This window comes from Pteronotus mesoamericanus, unplaced genomic scaffold (assembly GCF_021234165.1).
Source record: "Pteronotus mesoamericanus isolate MK-2021 breed Mesoamerican mustached bat unplaced genomic scaffold, CSHL_Meso_final contig_214, whole genome shotgun sequence".
NCBI classification, from domain to species: domain Eukaryota; kingdom Metazoa; phylum Chordata; class Mammalia; order Chiroptera; family Mormoopidae; genus Pteronotus; species Pteronotus mesoamericanus.
In genome coordinates this window covers 4,379,114-4,397,138 of record NW_026555089.1, presented here as the reverse complement: position 1 = coordinate 4,397,138, position 18,025 = coordinate 4,379,114, and the positions used below count along the sequence as shown (strand labels likewise).

The 18,025-nt window shown below is 57.2% G+C and overlaps 1 protein-coding gene across 3 annotated transcripts in view; it reads left to right on the top strand.

The window, feature by feature from the left end:
• The window catches only part of PACS1 (phosphofurin acidic cluster sorting protein 1), a 111,266-nt gene extending 101,992 nt beyond the window's left edge, over positions 1–9,274 (top strand). For all 3 annotated transcript variants that reach the window (XM_054570847.1, XM_054570849.1, XM_054570848.1), the window contains exons 18-24: positions 505–607; positions 1,022–1,064; positions 3,159–3,201; positions 3,487–3,622; positions 6,237–6,463; positions 7,672–7,791; positions 7,912–9,274. In XM_054570847.1, the coding sequence (XP_054426822.1) occupies positions 505–607; positions 1,022–1,064; positions 3,159–3,201; positions 3,487–3,622; positions 6,237–6,463; positions 7,672–7,791; positions 7,912–8,027 (788 nt within the window). In that variant the 3' untranslated portion in view covers positions 8,028–9,274. The remainder of the gene's footprint in view (positions 1–504; positions 608–1,021; positions 1,065–3,158; positions 3,202–3,486; positions 3,623–6,236; positions 6,464–7,671; positions 7,792–7,911) is intronic.
• The last annotated feature ends 8,751 nt before the right edge of the window (positions 9,275–18,025 follow it).

The following is an 18,025-nucleotide window of genomic DNA, read 5'->3' as shown; positions in this document are numbered from 1 at the left end:
AGGAGGACCCTGGAGCAGTGCTTGGGGGGACGTGCCTAGTTGTACAGATCAGGTGAGAGCAGAGAATAGCTCCTAAGCAGCCTATTGATAAACAAGTAACCCCACACCAACCGTGTGCTGAAGGACAGAGGGAAGTGGCAGGGACTGGAGCGAGCCGGGGCTCTGAGGCTGAGGAGACGGATGCGTCCCCGCCCCTGAGGAAGTGACGGGCACCGACGGGTGGAGTGGAGTGGAGGGGTCCCCCAGGGCCACGAGGTTGGTATGAGCACAGACGGAGGCCTGGGAGCAAAGCACGGTCAGCCTGGGAGAGAGCGGGGCCCCGGCAGGCAGGGGTCGGGCCAGGAGGGCGAGGACAGCGCTTTGGCCCCTGGTGTCTTCAAGTCAGAACCATCAGATCTGTAGAGCCTCTGATTCCACTCACGGGTCTCCAGAAGGGGCTCTTTAAGTGGGGCACCGGGTTTGCCTGCTGAAGTCAGTCGGAGCTATCTCCTGGCCTTTCTGCAGAGCAACTGGACGTGGTGGGGCGGGTGATGCAGTACGTCAACGGGGCGGGCGTGACGCACCAGCTTCCTGTGGCTGAAGCCATGCTGACCTGCAGGCATAAGTTGTAAGTTTCACTTCAGGATATTACTTATAGGCGGGGCGGGGTAGAGCAATCTCAAGTCTTTGCTTTATCACGTTTTCCTTCCTACCCTGCTTCCCTGTGTAGGAACCTAGGAAAATGTAAGAGACAAAGAGAGACAGTGTCTTTACTGCCTCCCCCCTGGCCCGCCGGCCCTTGCCCTGGGCCTCCGTGCCCGTCTGGGTGCCCTGAGTTCAGAGAGGCCCAGCCTTGGGACAGTAGCTCAGGACTGGGAGCAGGGGGTCTTTTGCCTCCATTTTGTGGCTCCTCATGCCATCCTGAAACCTGGTGGGAAGGTGCCCTGTGGTGCCTGGACTCCCTTAAAGCACAATAGAGTATGAGAAGCCTTCCACACGGGCTCACCCACTAACCGTGACGCTCTCCTGTCTCTCCCGGCAGCCCTGATGAAGACTCATATCAGAAGTTTATCCCCTTCATTGGTGTGAGTACTAACTCCCCTCTCCTCTGTGCCCCGCCTTTCCCAGCCTTCCTGCCCGCCCCCGCAACATGCACATGAAAGACTCATCTAGACAGTGGGTCTCACCTGGAGGCGATTCTTTCCTGGGACATCTGGCGATGTCTGGAAACATTTTGGGTTGTCACAGCTGGAAGTGGGGGTGCTCCTGGGATCTTGTGGGGAGAGTCCAGGATGCTGCTAAATGCCCTGCGTGCACAGAACGGCCCTGCCGTGGGGAATGGTCTGGCCTCACGTGTCAGTGGTGCGGAGGCGGAGAAACGCCAGGCCAGCACAGGTGCTGGCTGCTCCCTTCAGCATCTCCTTCCCGGAATCATGGACCGCCCCCAGGTCATCGCTGGTGTCTCCTGTTTAGTACACCAGGCCCGGAACCTGGTGCCTTGGCCTAGGGAGTGACGCCCAGCACATAGCTTCTGCAGGCCCAGGGAGAAGAAAGCTGCCACAGGAAGAATGGTACATGATGCCCTGAAGAGAAGTCCAAGAAATAGGTTGTTTCCATCTTTAGGGTCAGAAAGACCACTGAGAATAAGGATCTTTTTTCCCTATTGAGTCAAGGGAGGATCTACTAGTGGATTTTGAAACTAAAGGGAATGCCTCATGGATCGCATCGGTGTCAGGTAGTGCCAATCTTCGCTCCTTTTGGCGGTCACTGGGCCATGAGGCCGACCTGCCAAGAGAGGGAGCCCCGAGGGGACAGCTGACCTCCTGCCAGGGCCAAACTAACCATAGAAACACGACTGAGACTCGGATTTCCAAGTACGAGATGATCGAACTTCCCTTCCAGTCAGCTTGTACTCTCTGTGTGGTCTCCTCGAGGCAAAGCTGGTCTCCCAGCCTCTGGGGCAAAGGGGCAGATGAGGGCCCAGCTGCCCCTGTCCCTGTTCTCTGCTCATCTCAGATGCTGGATGTCTTGAGCCATCCTGGGAGATGCCTGAGCCTGGGGACATGTACTTGCCCCTTCTCATGCCTTACAAAGCCTCCCTTCTGGCTGGTCCAGTAAGTCCCTGGCAGCCACCGGGGCTGCTCCCATAGCTGTGTTGGGGGCCCTGGGCCGGGCCTGTAGCCTGGGTGGCACCCAGCTCACATCCTCACGGAGCTGTGGGTCGCTACCCACGCTGGCCTCACAGCCAGGGGAGAGGTATAAAAGACGTGAAATTCAAACAGACAAAGGAGGTGGCAGCCTCCTTCAATGCCAGTGGGGCAAGAGGAGTCGTATCCAGGAAGCTCAGTGTCAGTATGTTACTGCCTGGGATCTAAGGATGCATAGGGAATTTGGGACAAATGTCAGTGAATGGCAGCATTGTGTTCTGAGCAGGGAGCCTCAAGGGGACCATCTGCACATGAGCTTCACTTCACGCCAGCCCCCAGGGTCCACCTTCTGTGGCATCCCAGCTCTGCTGAGCCCCTGCCAGGTGCCAGAGCTCCCGCCTGCCAGTTCACAGGGCTTCGGTCCGTTGACATCACTGCTCTGGCAGTTAGTCTGTCCTCAGCTGTGCCATCTGGCCACTGGAGGGCGCCCTCTATCCTTCCCAGAATTTACTATGGACACCTAAAATTATTGGGAAGCTGGAATGAACCCCACTGCCTTAGAGGGGGTGAAGCTGGGGCCCCTCCTCACTGGCATTCCTCCAGATTCCAGGGAGTCTGGAAAAGAGGGAGCAGGAAGCAGCAGGGCTGCGCCTTGGCTTGGTGCCACAGGGAGGCATGCGGAGCGGTCCTCCCTGCCTCGCTCCCGTCTCCCTTGGCTTTCTGAGGACGGCGCTTCACGTCCCTCTCTGATGTGAGAACAAGGCCTCCTGCATATGTGATCTGAGACAGAAGGTCAGGTGCCCTTGCCCCTGTCCCTGGAGAAGAGCCATGAGGTCTGTGTCCCTACCTCATTGTGTGGAACTGAGTATATTCTCTTAAAGATCCGGGCTACTCTGGATTCGCAAAGATTTTTAAAGCCGATGATCAAATAACATGTAGCGATGGCTGTCGTACCCAAACGCCTGCTTCCAGTTGGATCAGAACGTGTGCCACTTTCATGAGACATGTTCTCTCTCTCTTCTTTCCTCCCAGGTGGTGAAGGTGGGTCTGGTTGAAGACTCTCCTTCCACTACAGGTGAGTGCCAGGCCCCTTTGCTTCTGTGGAGTGAGGGTGGGGCTTCCCGGCCTCCTCTCTCGCCCAGCAGGCCAGAAGGTGAAGACTTTGGGTGGCCTCGGTGAAGCCACAGTTTGAGCAGGACACTGAGCACCCTCACTCCCCAGCAAAGCGCAAGGGGTGGCGGGCGGGTACTAAGGCCCAGAGGAGAGCGGGCTGCCCCCGAGCTAGCGGGGCTCCTCAACTCCTTGCCACCAACAGGTCAGAGGTGGCTTTCACTGGCCAATTGTGTTTGTCACCCGATAGGTGATGGGGACGACTCACCTGTGGTCAGCCTTACCGTGCCCTCCACCTCACCGCCCTCCAGCTCAGGCCTGAGTCGAGATGCCACAGCCACCCCGCCATCCTCCCCGTCCATGAGCAGTGCCCTGGCCGTTGTGGGGTAAGGCGCTCTCCCTCACGCCTGTCCTTCCTGCCGTGCGCGCCATCGGGGTCCGGGACCTCCCTGAGGTCAGAGGGTAGGATGGCAGCAAGGACGCTGGCGTGAGAGTGCGGAGACTTGGCTCGCTGGCCGGGCAAGTCGCCGCACAGCTCTGTCTGCCCTGTCCTCTCACGGTCACAGGGTTGAAGGAGGGGCCCTCTGCAGCCTGTGAAGTGCTGTGCGCGTGTCTCGTCAAGGGACTTCCCCGCGTGGCGGACAGAGCATGGGCGTGGGAGTCAGGCACACCTGGTTTGAGCTGCAGTTCGGTGGTATAATCAGTGACACTTGTTAAAGAACCGTAACGGGGGATTTGTTCACGGTGGGGGCTTGCTCGACAGGGGTAGGGAGCACTGTGATGGGGCTCAACCGGAGCAAGTGAGGGTTTATAGCCAAGGAGCGGTGTGGGGGCCGCAGGTGGAAAATACTGAGAGGACGCACGGGGGGCGGGGGATTCTGGCCAAACTGACGTCATCACAAGATTTTTTTTTTTCTTTAGTAGATTTATGTGGTAGCGTGTATTACTGCCTCATTCCTTTGGGGGGGGGGTATTTATTTTTAGAGGGAAGGGAAAGGAGGGAGAGAGAGAGAGAGAAGCATCCATCAGTTGCCTCTCACACACTCACAACCAGGGACCCGGCCTGCAACTCAGGCCCGTGCCCTGACTGGGAATCAAACCCATGACCTTTCAGTCCACATCCTGGCTCTCAGTCCACTGAGCCATGCCAGCCAAGACGTCACAGGATTCTTGATGAAGGCAGGCCAGGACATCAGGCCCCTCCTGGATGTGGCAGGGGAGGCGGAACCTGATCAGGTATCCAGAATGATCAGATGTGGACCATAGGGGATCCTTACTGACTGACTCAGCAAGATTTTTGCTAAAACTGGATTTTATAAGGAGGTGCACAGATGGGCCTCGAGGAGATACAGGAGCCTGACTGGAGTCGAGCAAAGAACCTTTGTCCCTTGGACAAGTTACTGAGCTTCATTTCTGACTCTTGAGAGTGGAGGTGAAATAGCCAGAGCACAGTGTTGTAAGGTGTGAATAAGAGCGTATGTGTGAGCACCAGGTACTGGGGAGGTGCTTCCGTCGTTCGTGTATCCAGTCTGTCCATCCACGCAGTGGACTGAGGCAGCTGGTATCCTTTCCTGGAGCCTGACTGGGCCCTGGCAGGGTCGAAGCATCACAGATTTTCAGACTGCGTAGGTTGCAGGAGGTGCTGTGGAAAAAGGTGGCGGCGGGGGGCGGAGGGTGGTGGGGAGGGATATCTTTTTTCTTTATCAAAGATTTTATTTATTTTTTAGAGGGGAAAGGAGGGAGACAGAGGGAGAAAAACACCAATGTGTGGGAGATGTTTTGAGGACCTGGGACAGGACAGTCCCTGAAGTCCCTTCCCCTCCTAAATGGGGACCTGGCGGCAACGCAGGCATGGGCCATGACCAGGAATCGAACCGGTGCGCTTTCGGTTTGCAGGCCCACACTCAGTCCACTGAGCCACACCAGCCAGGGTGGGAATTTCTTTAGGATTGAAGGAACCCAAAGGTTAGAGAGCCCACTGTCAGGGAGGCCTCTCTGCAGGCAGCTGACTAGTCCAGGCGGGGCGCCCCCCCACCCCCTGCCCGGGGCAGCGCAGCAGGCGAGAGCTCCGGGAGCTTTGGGAGCCCAGGGGACGGCCCTGGGGCAGGAGGAGAGCTGGCCCGGGCCAGGGATGGAAAGGAGCCCCTGCTGCGCTTCTCCCTCCATTGCCGCTCTTCCCCTTTCCTCTGCCTTCGCCTCTTTCCGTTCCCTCTGATGATGGTCCCTGTAGCAGGGGCAGCAGAAAGGGGAGGCCCTGGACGGCGGCTTTTCCAGAACCACGAGTGACAGTGTGGGTCCCTAAAGATTATGACGTGTTCTGGGAGGAAATCCCACATGTGGCCCCCGTGGCCCCAGGTTCCAGGCTTCCTGAGGGGGCCTGGACACCAGCGCTTACCTCAACCTCCTTCCCAGCCAGTTTCAGCTTGCGTTTCACAGAACTGCTGAAACGAGGCAGAAGAAATGTCAGATGACTTTTGTAGCCTGTGTTCCTATTGTGTCTGACGCCTCCTTTCAAAAAAAAAATCAGCTCTTTTTCTCCTTGGAGCTAAAATTATCCCTGAGCTAGAAGCACCGTAACTAAGTGAACACTGCGGGTCAGCGCTGCCGGCTCCCCTGGGGCTGCCGCAGCCGCGCTCCATCGGCTGGCGGGTTTGCACAGGCGCTGCTTACCCTGTGTGCACACGCGCGTGCACGCACACTGCCGCTGTCTCCCTTTGTGGTTCCCTCGTCCCTGAGCCTTTTCTTTTTCTTTTTTTTGGTTCCCTCGTGGTGATCCATGCCTTCCGCCTCTCCTGGCCTTGTTCTCAGATCAGCCTGCCTCTCACTTCCATGTGAACCACTTTTGTGAGGCTGTAGGGAACCTGGAGCCACTTAGTCCGCCACCTCCTTTCGCCCCTCCCACAGCCCGCTGGTCCCTAACTCCACCCACCACCACCACACGGCCAGGTAGCTGGGAACTGAGGGCAGAGCCTACTCTCCGTTATTGTTCCCCTTCTCCAGGAGCCCCAACAGTCCGTATGGGGACGTGATTGGCCTCCAGGTGGACTACTGGCTGGGCCACCCCGGGGAGCGGAGGAGGGAAGGTGACAAGAGAGACGCCAGCTCCAAGAACACCCTCAAGAGCGTCTTTCGCTCAGTACAGGTTTCCCGCTTGCCCCATGGTGGGGAGGCCCAGCTTTCTGGCACCATGGCAATGACTGTGGTCACCAAAGAGAAGAACAAGAAAGGTAGGTGACATCTGAGACCAGGGGCCATGAGGGCCACCAGACCCACCGTCTCAGGGTCCGGGACGGAATCTTCTTCTGGGAGACCTTGGATGAGGGTACAGCAGAGCGAGTATCATGTGGTCCAGCCAGGGGTCCCCCAGGGGTTCTGCCTTACCTTGTTGGACACGACCATCCTTCTGTAGGGAAGGAGTGACCCCCGGCAAGTCACTGGTTTCCGTCTGCTGCGTATCGGCAGCGCGGGGGCCAAGGCAGCTAGTACCGCCATGAGGAAGCGAGCCTTCAGACCCCTGCCCTCTGCGATGGGCTGTGCAGCAGAGGGGGGCAGCTCCATGCCACAGCCCCGAGGTCACCATGGCCCTGGGGGGCAGTGAGCCCTCACCCAACCGTGGAGGCCATTTGAGCCTTCGTAAGCTTAAGGGCGTAGTTTTAATTTTAAGAGTTAAGGGGGATATAGCCCATGCCAGACAAGAGGGGCAGCTTAAGGCACCAGAGGTAGAGTTGGGGTGGCCCTGGGCCCCAGGACACCGAGACAGGCAGCCCCACTCGCTGTGGGCTGTACACCCGCAGGTCTGGCTGAGCCCCTGCAGCGGCGGCCCCAGGGTCGCCCGGGGCGCTCACAGCGCCCCACTGCCAGCTGCCAGGAAGGAGGCTTCCTCTATCTGCCGGCCCCCTCCTGCGCTCCCACAGCAGCTGGGCCACTTCCTGTTCCCACCTCTGTTCCCCAGAGGTCCCAAGCCCACGGCAGGGGCCTGCCAAAGCCGCAGCTGCACCCCGAGATGGGCCTGGGGAGGATGGTCAGCCCAGCAGTGCCCTCCTCTTGCCTCGTCTCAGGCGGGAGTAGAACAAGGACCACATCCCAGGCAGCGCTGGTGCTGCTGCTGCCCTGCGGCCGCCCTCCCGGTACCACAGGCGCAGCCCTGCAGGGCCTGCGGGTGTCCCCCAGGCCACCAAGAACATCGAGCTGGAAGGGACTTCAGGGACCATCCTGTCCCAGGTCCTCATTACACAGGAAGATCCCTGTGGCCTGGGATGGGGGAGACCGGCGCTGAGATGTGGGAACTCCAAGATCCTGGGAGCAGGGGCTGAAGGAAGGCTTTCTGCAAACCACTTCCGCTTCCCACGGGGAGAGGGGCCGGGAGCAGAGGAGGAGGCGCTTGGCTGCTTCAGCAGGGCTTCACGGGACAGATGGGCTCCCGCTTGCTTTCCAGTTCCTACCATCTTCCTGAGCAAGAAACCTCGAGAAAAAGAGGTGGATTCTAAGAGCCAGGTCATCGAAGGCATCAGCCGCCTCATTTGCTCTGCCAAGCAGCAGCAGACCATGCTGAGAGGTGGGCACAGCTCGGAGAGGGGGCAAGGGACTGCGGGGGCAGGAAAGCGGTGCCCCCAGGGACCCTGGGAGGGCGGCCTCAACAATCCTGGTTGTTCCCTGCCCTTGCTGTCACCCCCAGTGTCCATCGACGGAGTCGAGTGGAGTGACATCAAGTTCTTCCAGCTGGCGGCCCAGTGGCCCACCCATGTCAAGCACTTTCCAGTGGGACTGTTCAGTGGCAGCAAGACCACCTGAGGGCACTGTCTCCAGGCCACTCCCTCCTGGCATTGCCACCAGCCTCGCCACCTGCGGGCAGGAGGAGGCCAGCGGGCCCAGGCTCAGCACCCCTTCCCTGGTGCGGGGCCTGCGTCTCCCTCGCCCAGTCCTGAAGGACACTGCCACTGGGGACACTGCCCCTCCCCACTGCTCCGTCCCCTGGGGCAGACCCCTCCCTTCTCCGCAGCCCCACCCCCAAGGCATGTTGATTTTGCCTTGTGGCACCCGGTCCCTGGAATTGAGTCCTCCAGGCCTGCCTTCCCCTGACTCCCAACCTCTTCCCCCCACGTGGCACCAGTTCTCTTCGCTGAAATAGGAAACCTGGCGGGGAGCCCAGCCCTCCCCTTGCCCTCCCTACAGCCCAGCTGATGGAGCTGCTCAGGCTGAGCCCTCGGGACCCTCCCCGCCTCGCTCCCAGGACTTCTGTGGGAGTGCTGTGTATTCTGCGAGGGAGAGGCCTTTCTGGTCTCCCCCACACGCATCTTCACCGCCCCGCCAGGCCCCCTGTAGCTGCGGCCTGGGTCCTGAGCATTTCTTTGGTTCTTTGCACGGCCAGTCTCTTGGTAGTCCCATGTGACTCACCTGGGCACCGGTCCCTGTCCTGTGCTTCCCCTTGTTGATTCTCCCTCTGCCTCCCCCCCACCCCCAGCACACTCTTGTCTCTTCCTGAAGTTCTGGACTCTGCAGGAGGGGGCAGACCCCCATCGGTGCGTTGTCTGTGGCGCCCCAGCCCCTTTACCCTCGTTCCCAGCACGTCCCTCTGCCCCGCTGTTCGTGCCGTGTTCTTCGCCTCACTCCTGGGCCCCTGGTCTGGGCCAAGACCCCATTCTCCCAGCGCGGGGTCCCTTCCACAGGCTTCATTCCTTCCCTCTCCCCGCGGGCTCAGGGTCTGAGCTTCTCCCCAGCCTCAGCCTGAGTCAGCCTTCTCAGGAGAGGCTGAGCACACTGGGTCAAGATCCCAGCCACAGCCCTCCGTTCCCCACCAGCACCTCCAGAACTTGATCGTTGCCCTCTCACCCCTTCCAGAAGTTTGCACAGAACTTCATTTTGAAAAGTCTCTCATTCTCCATACCTCCCCCGCACTGCTCCAGCCCTGACGCACGGCTCAGCCCGGCCGCCCTGAGCGCCTCCCAGGCGCGTGGCACTCCCAGCCGGAGGGAGTGAGGAGCAGGAGGGACCGAGTGGATGCTGGGTTTTTCATTGAATAAACCGGTGATTTCTTACCAACAAGCAAGCCTTGGACTTCCATGCCTCTCACTGTGACTCAGGATTTGTCCAACCCCCACCCCTGCACAACGCAGCCAGCTTCACGCAGAATCCACTAGGAGCTGGCTTTGGAAAGAAGCAAATACCCATTGTAATTGTAGAAACAGCCATGAAGGTGTCTTGCCAGTAGGGGGCGAACTGAGGTCAGAAACAAGTAATGCCATGGCCATTCCACCTCCCATTTTTTTTCCTGGGACTCATCCCCAGTCCCACCTCCCAAGGCAGCGACACTTCACGACACTTGTCTGAGGATTCGAACTTGGCTTCTCACCCCTACCAGGCTGGCATTGCCTAGTTTCTGGAAGCTGGTAAACGCTGAGGCCAAAGGGCTCTCTGCCTCTGCAGGTGGCGAGGGTGGGACTGGGGTCTGTCACTAGGGCAGTCCAGACCCCTTAACCTTCGAGATGGCAAACAGTCCCAGCCCTGTGTCCTGGTGCCGGGTTCTCCACACCCCCAGGACCGGCCTGCAGGGCGGCCACAGAGGGGCAGACGGCCTGTCATTGGCTCTCCAAACCCTGTGGCCAGATGACCTAAGGGAGGCTCTGGGACCCGGGGGCGTGGCCCTCTGCAAATTCTTAGCCTGGAAAACGGAACTAATCCTGCTTCCTGGGAGACAGTCGGGTGAGGTCTACGAAAGTGTCCCAGGATATGACCTGCACGTCAGCGAGCACACCAAGCTGTACAATATGGTTGGTGGGAGGAAACGCCTCAGACTGAGCCTGAGGCAATGAGAGAACACGAGTGGTCACCAGGGCAGGGCGGCACTGCGGGCACCTGGGAGCCAGGGGTAGTGCCAAGGCGGAGGGGACAAGCGGGCTTGGGTCCCCGCTCAGAACTGAGAGGAGGCAGCAGGCAATGGGGAGGTGACAGTAAGGAGGAGACATGAACTCCAGCCTGCCTGCCGGACTCCAGGGCCTCAGCCTGCCCCCGCCTATGGTCCCTCGCGCCTTCTACAGGGCCTCGCTCTGCTCCACACGGGACCCTCTCTCCCGCATCAGACGTTCCCACACTCCATGGCTCTCTCAGGACCACACAGTGACAGCTCCCATGTTTAAAACACCTTCCTCGATTCTGGAGCCCCTCCAGCTGCCACACTGTCTGCCTTGCACACCCTGGGCTCCACCCGCTCCACCCCCGGCTGTCCTTCCCCACCGTGTGAAGTGCTCCCTCTACACAGGCTTCTCCCTCCATTCCTTAGTGGCTGAGGCCAGAAACTTTGGGGTTGTCCCTGACCCCTCTTTCTCTCAGACGCAAGGTCCAGTCCACCCTTCAGGACATATCCAGATCCCAGCAGCAGCCCCTCGCTGTCCCGGCTGCTGCCACCACCCATGGCTGCATCCTGCAACAGGCTCCTTATTTCTGCTTCCACCTAGTCAGCAGGTAGTCTCTTCTCCACACAAGAGCCAGAGAGAGGAGCCTTTTAAAATGTTAATCAGATTGGGTTAAGTTACTGGTCCAAATGGTCCACCGGCTTCCACTAGGAATATAATGCAAAGCTATCGTCCTAGCCGCCAGGCCTACCTGGTCTGACCTCCCGAGGGCTGCATGATTATCTCACTCACCGACCTCAGGTACATTCCTCAGACACACCCTGGATGTCTGCCTCAGGGCCTTTGCACAAGCCATTCCTCCGGCCTGCCCATGCCATTGCTTCCCCAGGTCCCTGTGGCTTGCCCCTTCATTCGAGTCTTGGCTGGAAAGTCATCTCAGAGAAACCTTCCCTGCTCAGCCTGTCTCAACTAGCACCTTCCTTTTCTCTCACCCTTCTTTGCTTTTATTAGCACTTCTCACTCCTTGGCATTAGTTTTTGTTTGTCTCGCCCCTCGAGAATGCAAGCTCCGAGAAAGCTGTATTCCCCCCCCCCATACATCCTTGGTCCCCAGGGTGTCCCCTGGCTTGTTACAGGCACACAGTATGTGTTGGTGACCGAGAAAGAAGACCCCTTGTCCTGTTGCAACAGGGTCCCTAATCCGGACTTGCAACTCAGACCTTCTGAGGACTCAGCCCAAAGGACACGCGAGCTTCCTCAAAGGCCCTGAAGGAGAAAGACAGACTCCTACTGTGAGCAAAGAGGAGGAAGAGGGTTGTGTAGGAGTGGTTTCCAGGCTCCTAGACACGAGGCAACCCAGACAGGAGGCTTACGACGGAGCCGGCTCGCCCTGCCCCCACCTGGGGCCTGCGGAGCGAAGGAGCAGAACTGTCCGCGAAGCCACCAGAAACAGTCCCCAAAGGCCAAGAGATGGCCTTTTGGTGCAGAAGATGGAAGAGCCCATGTGTAACCTGCACACCAACTCCAGACTCCTTTTATTTTTAATTTAAATAAACTTTTTATTTTACAATAGTTTTAGATTTACTGAAAAGTTGCAAAGATAGAACAAAGCTGCAGTCTACACCTAACCCGGTCTCCCCATTACTAACATGTTACGTTAGTGTTACGTTTACTATAACCAATGAACTAACACTGAGACATTATTATTTACTAAAGCCCATGTTTAACTCAGACTCCTCAGCCCTCCCCTGACGACGTTTCTGCGTTCCAGGATCCCACCCAGGACACCGCACCATGTGGAGTCCTCTGGGCTCTGGCGTTTTCTCCGGCTTTCCCCATTTTTGAGGACCGTGAGGGTTTTGAGGAGTCTTGGTCGGGTGTTTTGCAGGATGCACCTCGACGAGGATTTGCCGGTGCACCCCATCAAGGCCACCTCATCAGCGCCGCCCCTCAATCACGTTCAAGTGGATCGCGGGCGGGGCGCGTTCGGACCAGGCCAGGGCAGCCCCGCCCACACCGCGCTGGGGGCGGCACCCTGCAAGCCGCTCCCTCTCCGTCGCGGAGTGGAATTCCTTCCCCACCCACTGCCCTGTCCCAGGACTGGCGGCACGAGCAGCCCTTGCGCTGTCACCTGCCGCCAGGCTGCTGCCCAGTGCGTCCTGTGGTTTCTGTCACTGAATCCTCAGTGCGGCCCTAGGAAATCAGTTTGGCTGCTACTTCTTTTTTACCAAGGTGGAAGTCAAAGGTCAGAGCTGCCTTCCCAACTCCAGACTCTCGTTTCTAACCACGTATTTGCCTTGAATACTCACAGACGTCTCAAACCTAACGAGGTCAGAATGTGTCCTCAGTCTTCCCCCTTCTAATATGTGACACCGGGATCCCTCTTCTCACTCAAACCAGAAACCAATGAGTCTCTGTGTATCATGAGAGCAGCTCCTGTCCATTCCGCTTCCCCTGCTGGAGTCCCATAGAGGTTTCCTCACAGAACTTTGAACTCTGCTGCCAACCCGTGGTCCCTCGGGCCAGGCCCGGCCTGCCTGTCGCTTCACTTCCAGCTGCTTCCTCCCCTCCCCGCTCCCTCCACCCCCCTTGAGCCACAGCTGACCTTTCAGTAATCAGATCCCTCTTCCCTGCACTTGGGCCTTCACATGCTCTTGGGTCCCCCTCAAATGCTCTCACTGCCCTGCACTTAACCCCTTTGCCAACTCATCACTTCCTCAGAAAGGCTTTCCAACCCCCCTGCCCAAAGCCGGTCGCCGGCCATAAATGTCGGTGCACCACATTAGAATGAGAGTTCCAGGAGGGCGGGGGCTTGGGCTGACCCAGTGCTGCAGCCCCAGCACTGGTCACGCAGCCCAGCAAACACCAGCTAAAGGTAGAGTCGGGGTCCCGCTCCTTGTCCGACACGCACAGGTGGCGGCAAAGGAGCCAGATTGCTAACCCAGGTCATCGGGCTGCAGGCCACCTCTCACGGCCCTCCTCAGAACCCAACTTTCCCAACCATCTGTGCGTCCTGCACACACGCAGCTCCTCCTGTGGGCCAGCTCCTGTCCTAGGTATGATGGCGCCAGGCTGAACACAGGATTGGATCCTTGCCTACATGAGAACCCTTAGACAAGCAGGGGGAGAAAGAAAAAATAGACAATTGCCACACAACGTAAGAGGTTGCGTGGCATCCCCCAGGGAGAACATCTTATCCAGCCTGGGGAGAGGTGCCCAAGATGGTGCCTCAAAAGAATGACACCAGAGCAAAAGATGCCTGACACGGTGGGTGTTCTGGGCACAGGAAATACCAACAACTAGAGATGCAAGAGCCACAGCGGTCCGTGTGGCTGGAAAGCAATGGGGGTGGTGCGGGACCAGGCGGAAGAGGAAGGAAGCGGCCAGGGCCCCAGGGAGCCCCACAGCTGTGATTCCTACCTCTCTGGGTCGGAGTGTAGACTGTGTGCTTCATCCTGAGATCCGTGGGGAGCCGAGAAAGGGTGTTAGGCAGAAAGACAAGAGGATGGACTTTAGAAAGGTGGCCTTGCTACCACACGTGGAAGGAAATGAAACTGGAGACCAGAAGAGTTGGAAGGGTATTACAGCAATTTAGAAAAGATGTAGCCAAGATAGACCAAGGCAAGGGTAGAAGAGGTGGGGAAATGGGACTGCAGCTTTATTGAAGAGATGGGATCAATAGGTTGATTGGGAAACAGGGTCCAAGGAGAGAGAGTCAAGGATCGGGCCTGGCCTCCGGCCATGGGTGAATGGGTGGATGGTGGGACATCCTTGGAGATCTGGGTGGGAGGTGGTTGGTTTGGCACGAGGATGGGGGGCTGTCCATAGGTGGGCATCCAAATGGAACTGAATATATAGGTCTGGACAGAGTCCTGGGGGGTGACCTGCTGGAAGGAGAGCCGGGCTTCCTCAGCGTGTGCGAGAGCTGACCTCAGGCAGACAGCGAGGTCACCCTGGCTGGCGGAGCGCCCTCCATCCGGACTGCATAGGGCACCTACATCCAGCACCAAACATCTTAGCATGTGTTACATTCAGTCTTGCCCTTCTCTCTGCGGCCCCAGAGCCCTCACTTTCACTCTGAGCGGCTCTCTCTCCAGCGGCGCCATAAGCAGCGGAGCCCTATGCTCCATGTTTTTTCTCCCCACACTCCATTATCTAGCACAGGATCTGTTCAGTAGTGAGCTTGATGGTGCTAATAAATAATTACTAGAAATAGTGTCTCTATGTACAAAGCATAATGGTAACATCTGAACTCTGCGACTTCTTTCTCTCGAGGACCCAGCGAGGTAGGTCTTTGGGCCCTCATTCTGCAGATGAGGAAACAGAGAAAGTTAATAGCAAGCCTAAATCTGCACAGCTGTCAGATGGCGAGCAGGGCTTTGAACTGTGCTTGCTCTGCCCCCACAGCCTGTGCACCCTCCTCCTGAGCAGGGAGGGGACCCTTTCCCTTCTGGCTGGGAGGCCACGGGAGGAGGAGGTACAGATTTGCCACGTGGCTGCCAGGACTGGAGCCTCCGGGGAGCCATGAGCAGACTCAATTCTTGGTTCGGTGGCCAAGAAAACTGACACCCAGAGGTGTTCACAATGGCACAAGCCCCCCCCCCCCAGAAGTGTGAGAGGTGCATTGCGTGGGGAGCCATGATGTTTCAGGAGCTTCCGGTCTTGAGCATTTATTGGTGACCTTAATTATGGACATTTCGGGGGGGGGGTGATGTGCTTGGTAAAGCGTCCCCCAGGCCACTTCAAAGCCAGCTTCAGTGGGGTGAGTGCTTCTGGGGATCCCAGGGGGAGGGTGGGAGCAGAGGGAGGGATTTTGAGGGAGAAAACAATATTAAAAGTAGCAAGAACAACTTCCCCAGGCTGGGACCCACAGGGGTAAGCCGATGAGCTCTGCAGAAAGTGGCATAAGGAGCTGAATAACCACCGAGCCTGGGCTCCTTCCTTTCCTCTCCCTTAACTGAGCACCCACCAGCAGCCTGGCATGAGACCAGCAGCTTGGGGGGTGCGGTGCAGAACGGAGCGGATGAAGTAACAGTCCCTTCCTGTGGGAGACACGCAGTGTAATCCTCAGAGACGAGATAAAAAGCCGAGTGGTTGAAAAGGTATGAACACATGCAAGGTCAAGCACTGAGCAAGATAAGAGTCTGGGAACTGGCAGCACAGGCCTGGCCTTCCCTCCGCCAGAGCAGCAGGAGGAGCGGGGCCAGCTGCCCGAAGAGCGTCTGAGCGAAACCGCGGAGATGGCAGGGAGTTGGCTGGAATGCAGGAACAAGCACCCAGCAGAAGTCACAAAGGGAGATGGGAAAAGGTTCTTTCCATTCACCTGGAAAAAAAGATGATTTTAAAAATGTGCTCCTTTAGCCCTGCTGGTGTGGCTCTGTGGATTGAGTGCCAGCCTGTGAACCAAAGGGTCGCTGGTTTGATTCCCAATCGGGGCGTGCGCCTGGGGGTGGAGGGCCGGGTCCCCAGTAGGGGTGTGTGAGTGGCAACCACACACTGATGTTTCTCTTCCCCTGCTGTTTCTTTTCCCCTCTGTCTCCCTCCCCTCCCCTCTGTCTAAAAATGAATAAATAAAATCTTTTTAAAAATGTACTCCTTTGTTAGATGGGGAGAACGCGCAAGGGAAGAGAGCAGGGGCTGCGATGTGTGTCTGGGTTTGGCTGTGTACGGTTTGCCCCTGCATGAGCCTGCGAACCCCTGCACGCGGGGGCACGCGTGTGTTCAGTGCCTCTGGGTGAATCTGCCGGAGGCTGCACGCAATCGTGCTTCTGCGTGGGTGCAAACAAGCACCTTGACCTCAGTTGGAAACAGGGAAAGTCTGTGTTCTTGCTGTCGCCCCCCCAGACTCAATAAGCAGAGACAGGGATTAAATCTCTATGGGCGCTTTATTCAGATGGCCGGCAACCTGAGAAGATGGAGGGTTATATACCCTAAACAAACCGCCTTACGTTTCTTTTCAAGCCTGCCTTTTATTTAAGGAGAGGGAAAGTATGAGTAAGGGAGTTGGAATTCAGGAAAGAGGTTAATCAGATAAAAGCTGCAATCGGGCAATTTCCTCAACATTCTCTTATCTGTTGACCAGTGATTCTTCCTCTGTGTCCTGGGTGGCGGGATGTCTCTCCTTGGAACACAATGGCTCGGATTCCATCTCGGTTGCTGGCAGTGCACACAGGTGGAATGGCTTGTGGTCTCCTGCAGTCAGGGCGGGTCATGCCTTCAGTTCCTGAAACAATAGCTTTTTTCATACAGTGACTACTAAGCTTATTAACTATAGCTTAAAACTAAAATTTTCCAAATCTTGAGTTCCCCCGTCAGGTTATCGTGACCTCTACTCCATGTGGTCAGTGTTGTCCCTTACACATTGGGACAAAATGACCTGGACTGTGGATTAGGGAAGGACACAGTGGTCACCAGGAGGTTGAGCTCCCCAGGAATAGCAGCTGTCTCGCCCCCTGCAGCTGCGCCCCCCCCCCCCCCCACTCGTGGCCTCAGTTTCCTTACTTGTGAAATAAAACTTTCAACCTAGGGGGTGCACCATGGGCACCGCTGCAGGTTTAAAAGCAGCCATGGCCAGGGCCTGGCACCATGAAGCCCCAGTCTGTAGGAGGAGAGCCTCCTAACAGTTTCTTCACCAGAGATTCTGAAACCCAGCCTCGCCAAGATCCACAAAGGTGGCCTGGGCTCCGGATTCTGTTTCCTCCCTGTAAAGTGCAGCCCTGAGCTGATGGAGACTCTGCGCCCAGAGGCAGCCCGATCGCACCCCAGTCAGAGTGCCTCTGGGAGACAGGGCCCTTGTGAGGGCTTCAAAGAACAAAGAAGGACAGACCCCAAATGCAAAAGACTCCCATCTTCGGGGCCCTGGAGGGAAACTGACCAGGCGAAACTGACAAGGATAAACACAAGCTCTGCACTGATGCAAAGAACAGAATGTGAAGGACACAGCAACTGGTAACAGCAGGTGCTTCTGGGCAGCGGAGCTGCATAGCTGAGGACAGTGGTCAGAGAGAAAGAACTACACTTCACTGTAACTTGGATCTGCCTTTTGAATTTTGCATCATATGACTACATTAGCTACCTTTAAAAGTCACTGGGAGCCCTGGCTGGGTAGCTCAGCGGGTTGGAGCATTGTCTCAATATGCCAAGGTTGAGGGTTTGATCCCTGACCGAATCAAACAATGAATACATAAATGGGTGGAGCAACAAATCTCTCTCTTTCTTTCTCCCTCTCTCTGTCTCCCTCCCCTCCTCCCCTCCTCTCTCCCTTTCCAAAAAAAAAAAAAAAAAGGTCACTGTGGAAAAAAATCATTGGTAGAAGCACAGGACTAGGGAGAAGAACCTGTCTGGATAGAACTGGGGCACGCGCAGTCTAAGATTTTAGCTGACAAGCTTACCCTAAGCAGACACAGAGCGGTGGCTGTGAAAGTCAGCCTCACCTGCAACTTCACAGGAGACAGGTGGCATGTTTGTTAAGAGGGGGCCACCCTCTGTGACCTGTGCAGTTCACTCCCTGCTGGATCCCTGGGCTCTGGACTGAGCACCCCATTCTAAGCAGCGTCTGGGCAGACATGCTAAACTACACTCAGAAAAGGAATTTGGGATGGAAAGGGGTCAGGGAACTGGGGCAGGAGTGGGTGAAGGGACAGGGACTGCCAGCCCAGGCAAGAACATCGCAGTCTCTGAATATCTTCATTGACGAAAGGGGCAGATGGATCCTCCTGAAGACAGAGCTTTCGTTCGGTGTGGAGGGCACTGCAGGAAGGTACTGTTGGGGCTATCTAAGGAAAAACGTTCTAACCTTAGAGTAGTCTCACAGCCGAAGTTAGGGAGCTCCCTGTCACAGGACGTGCTTGAGCTAGGGGCACCGGGACATCTCTCTGCCAGAGGTGACGCCAGTGAGATTCTTGCACCCACCAGGATGCCGAAGCCAGTGGAATCTGAGTCT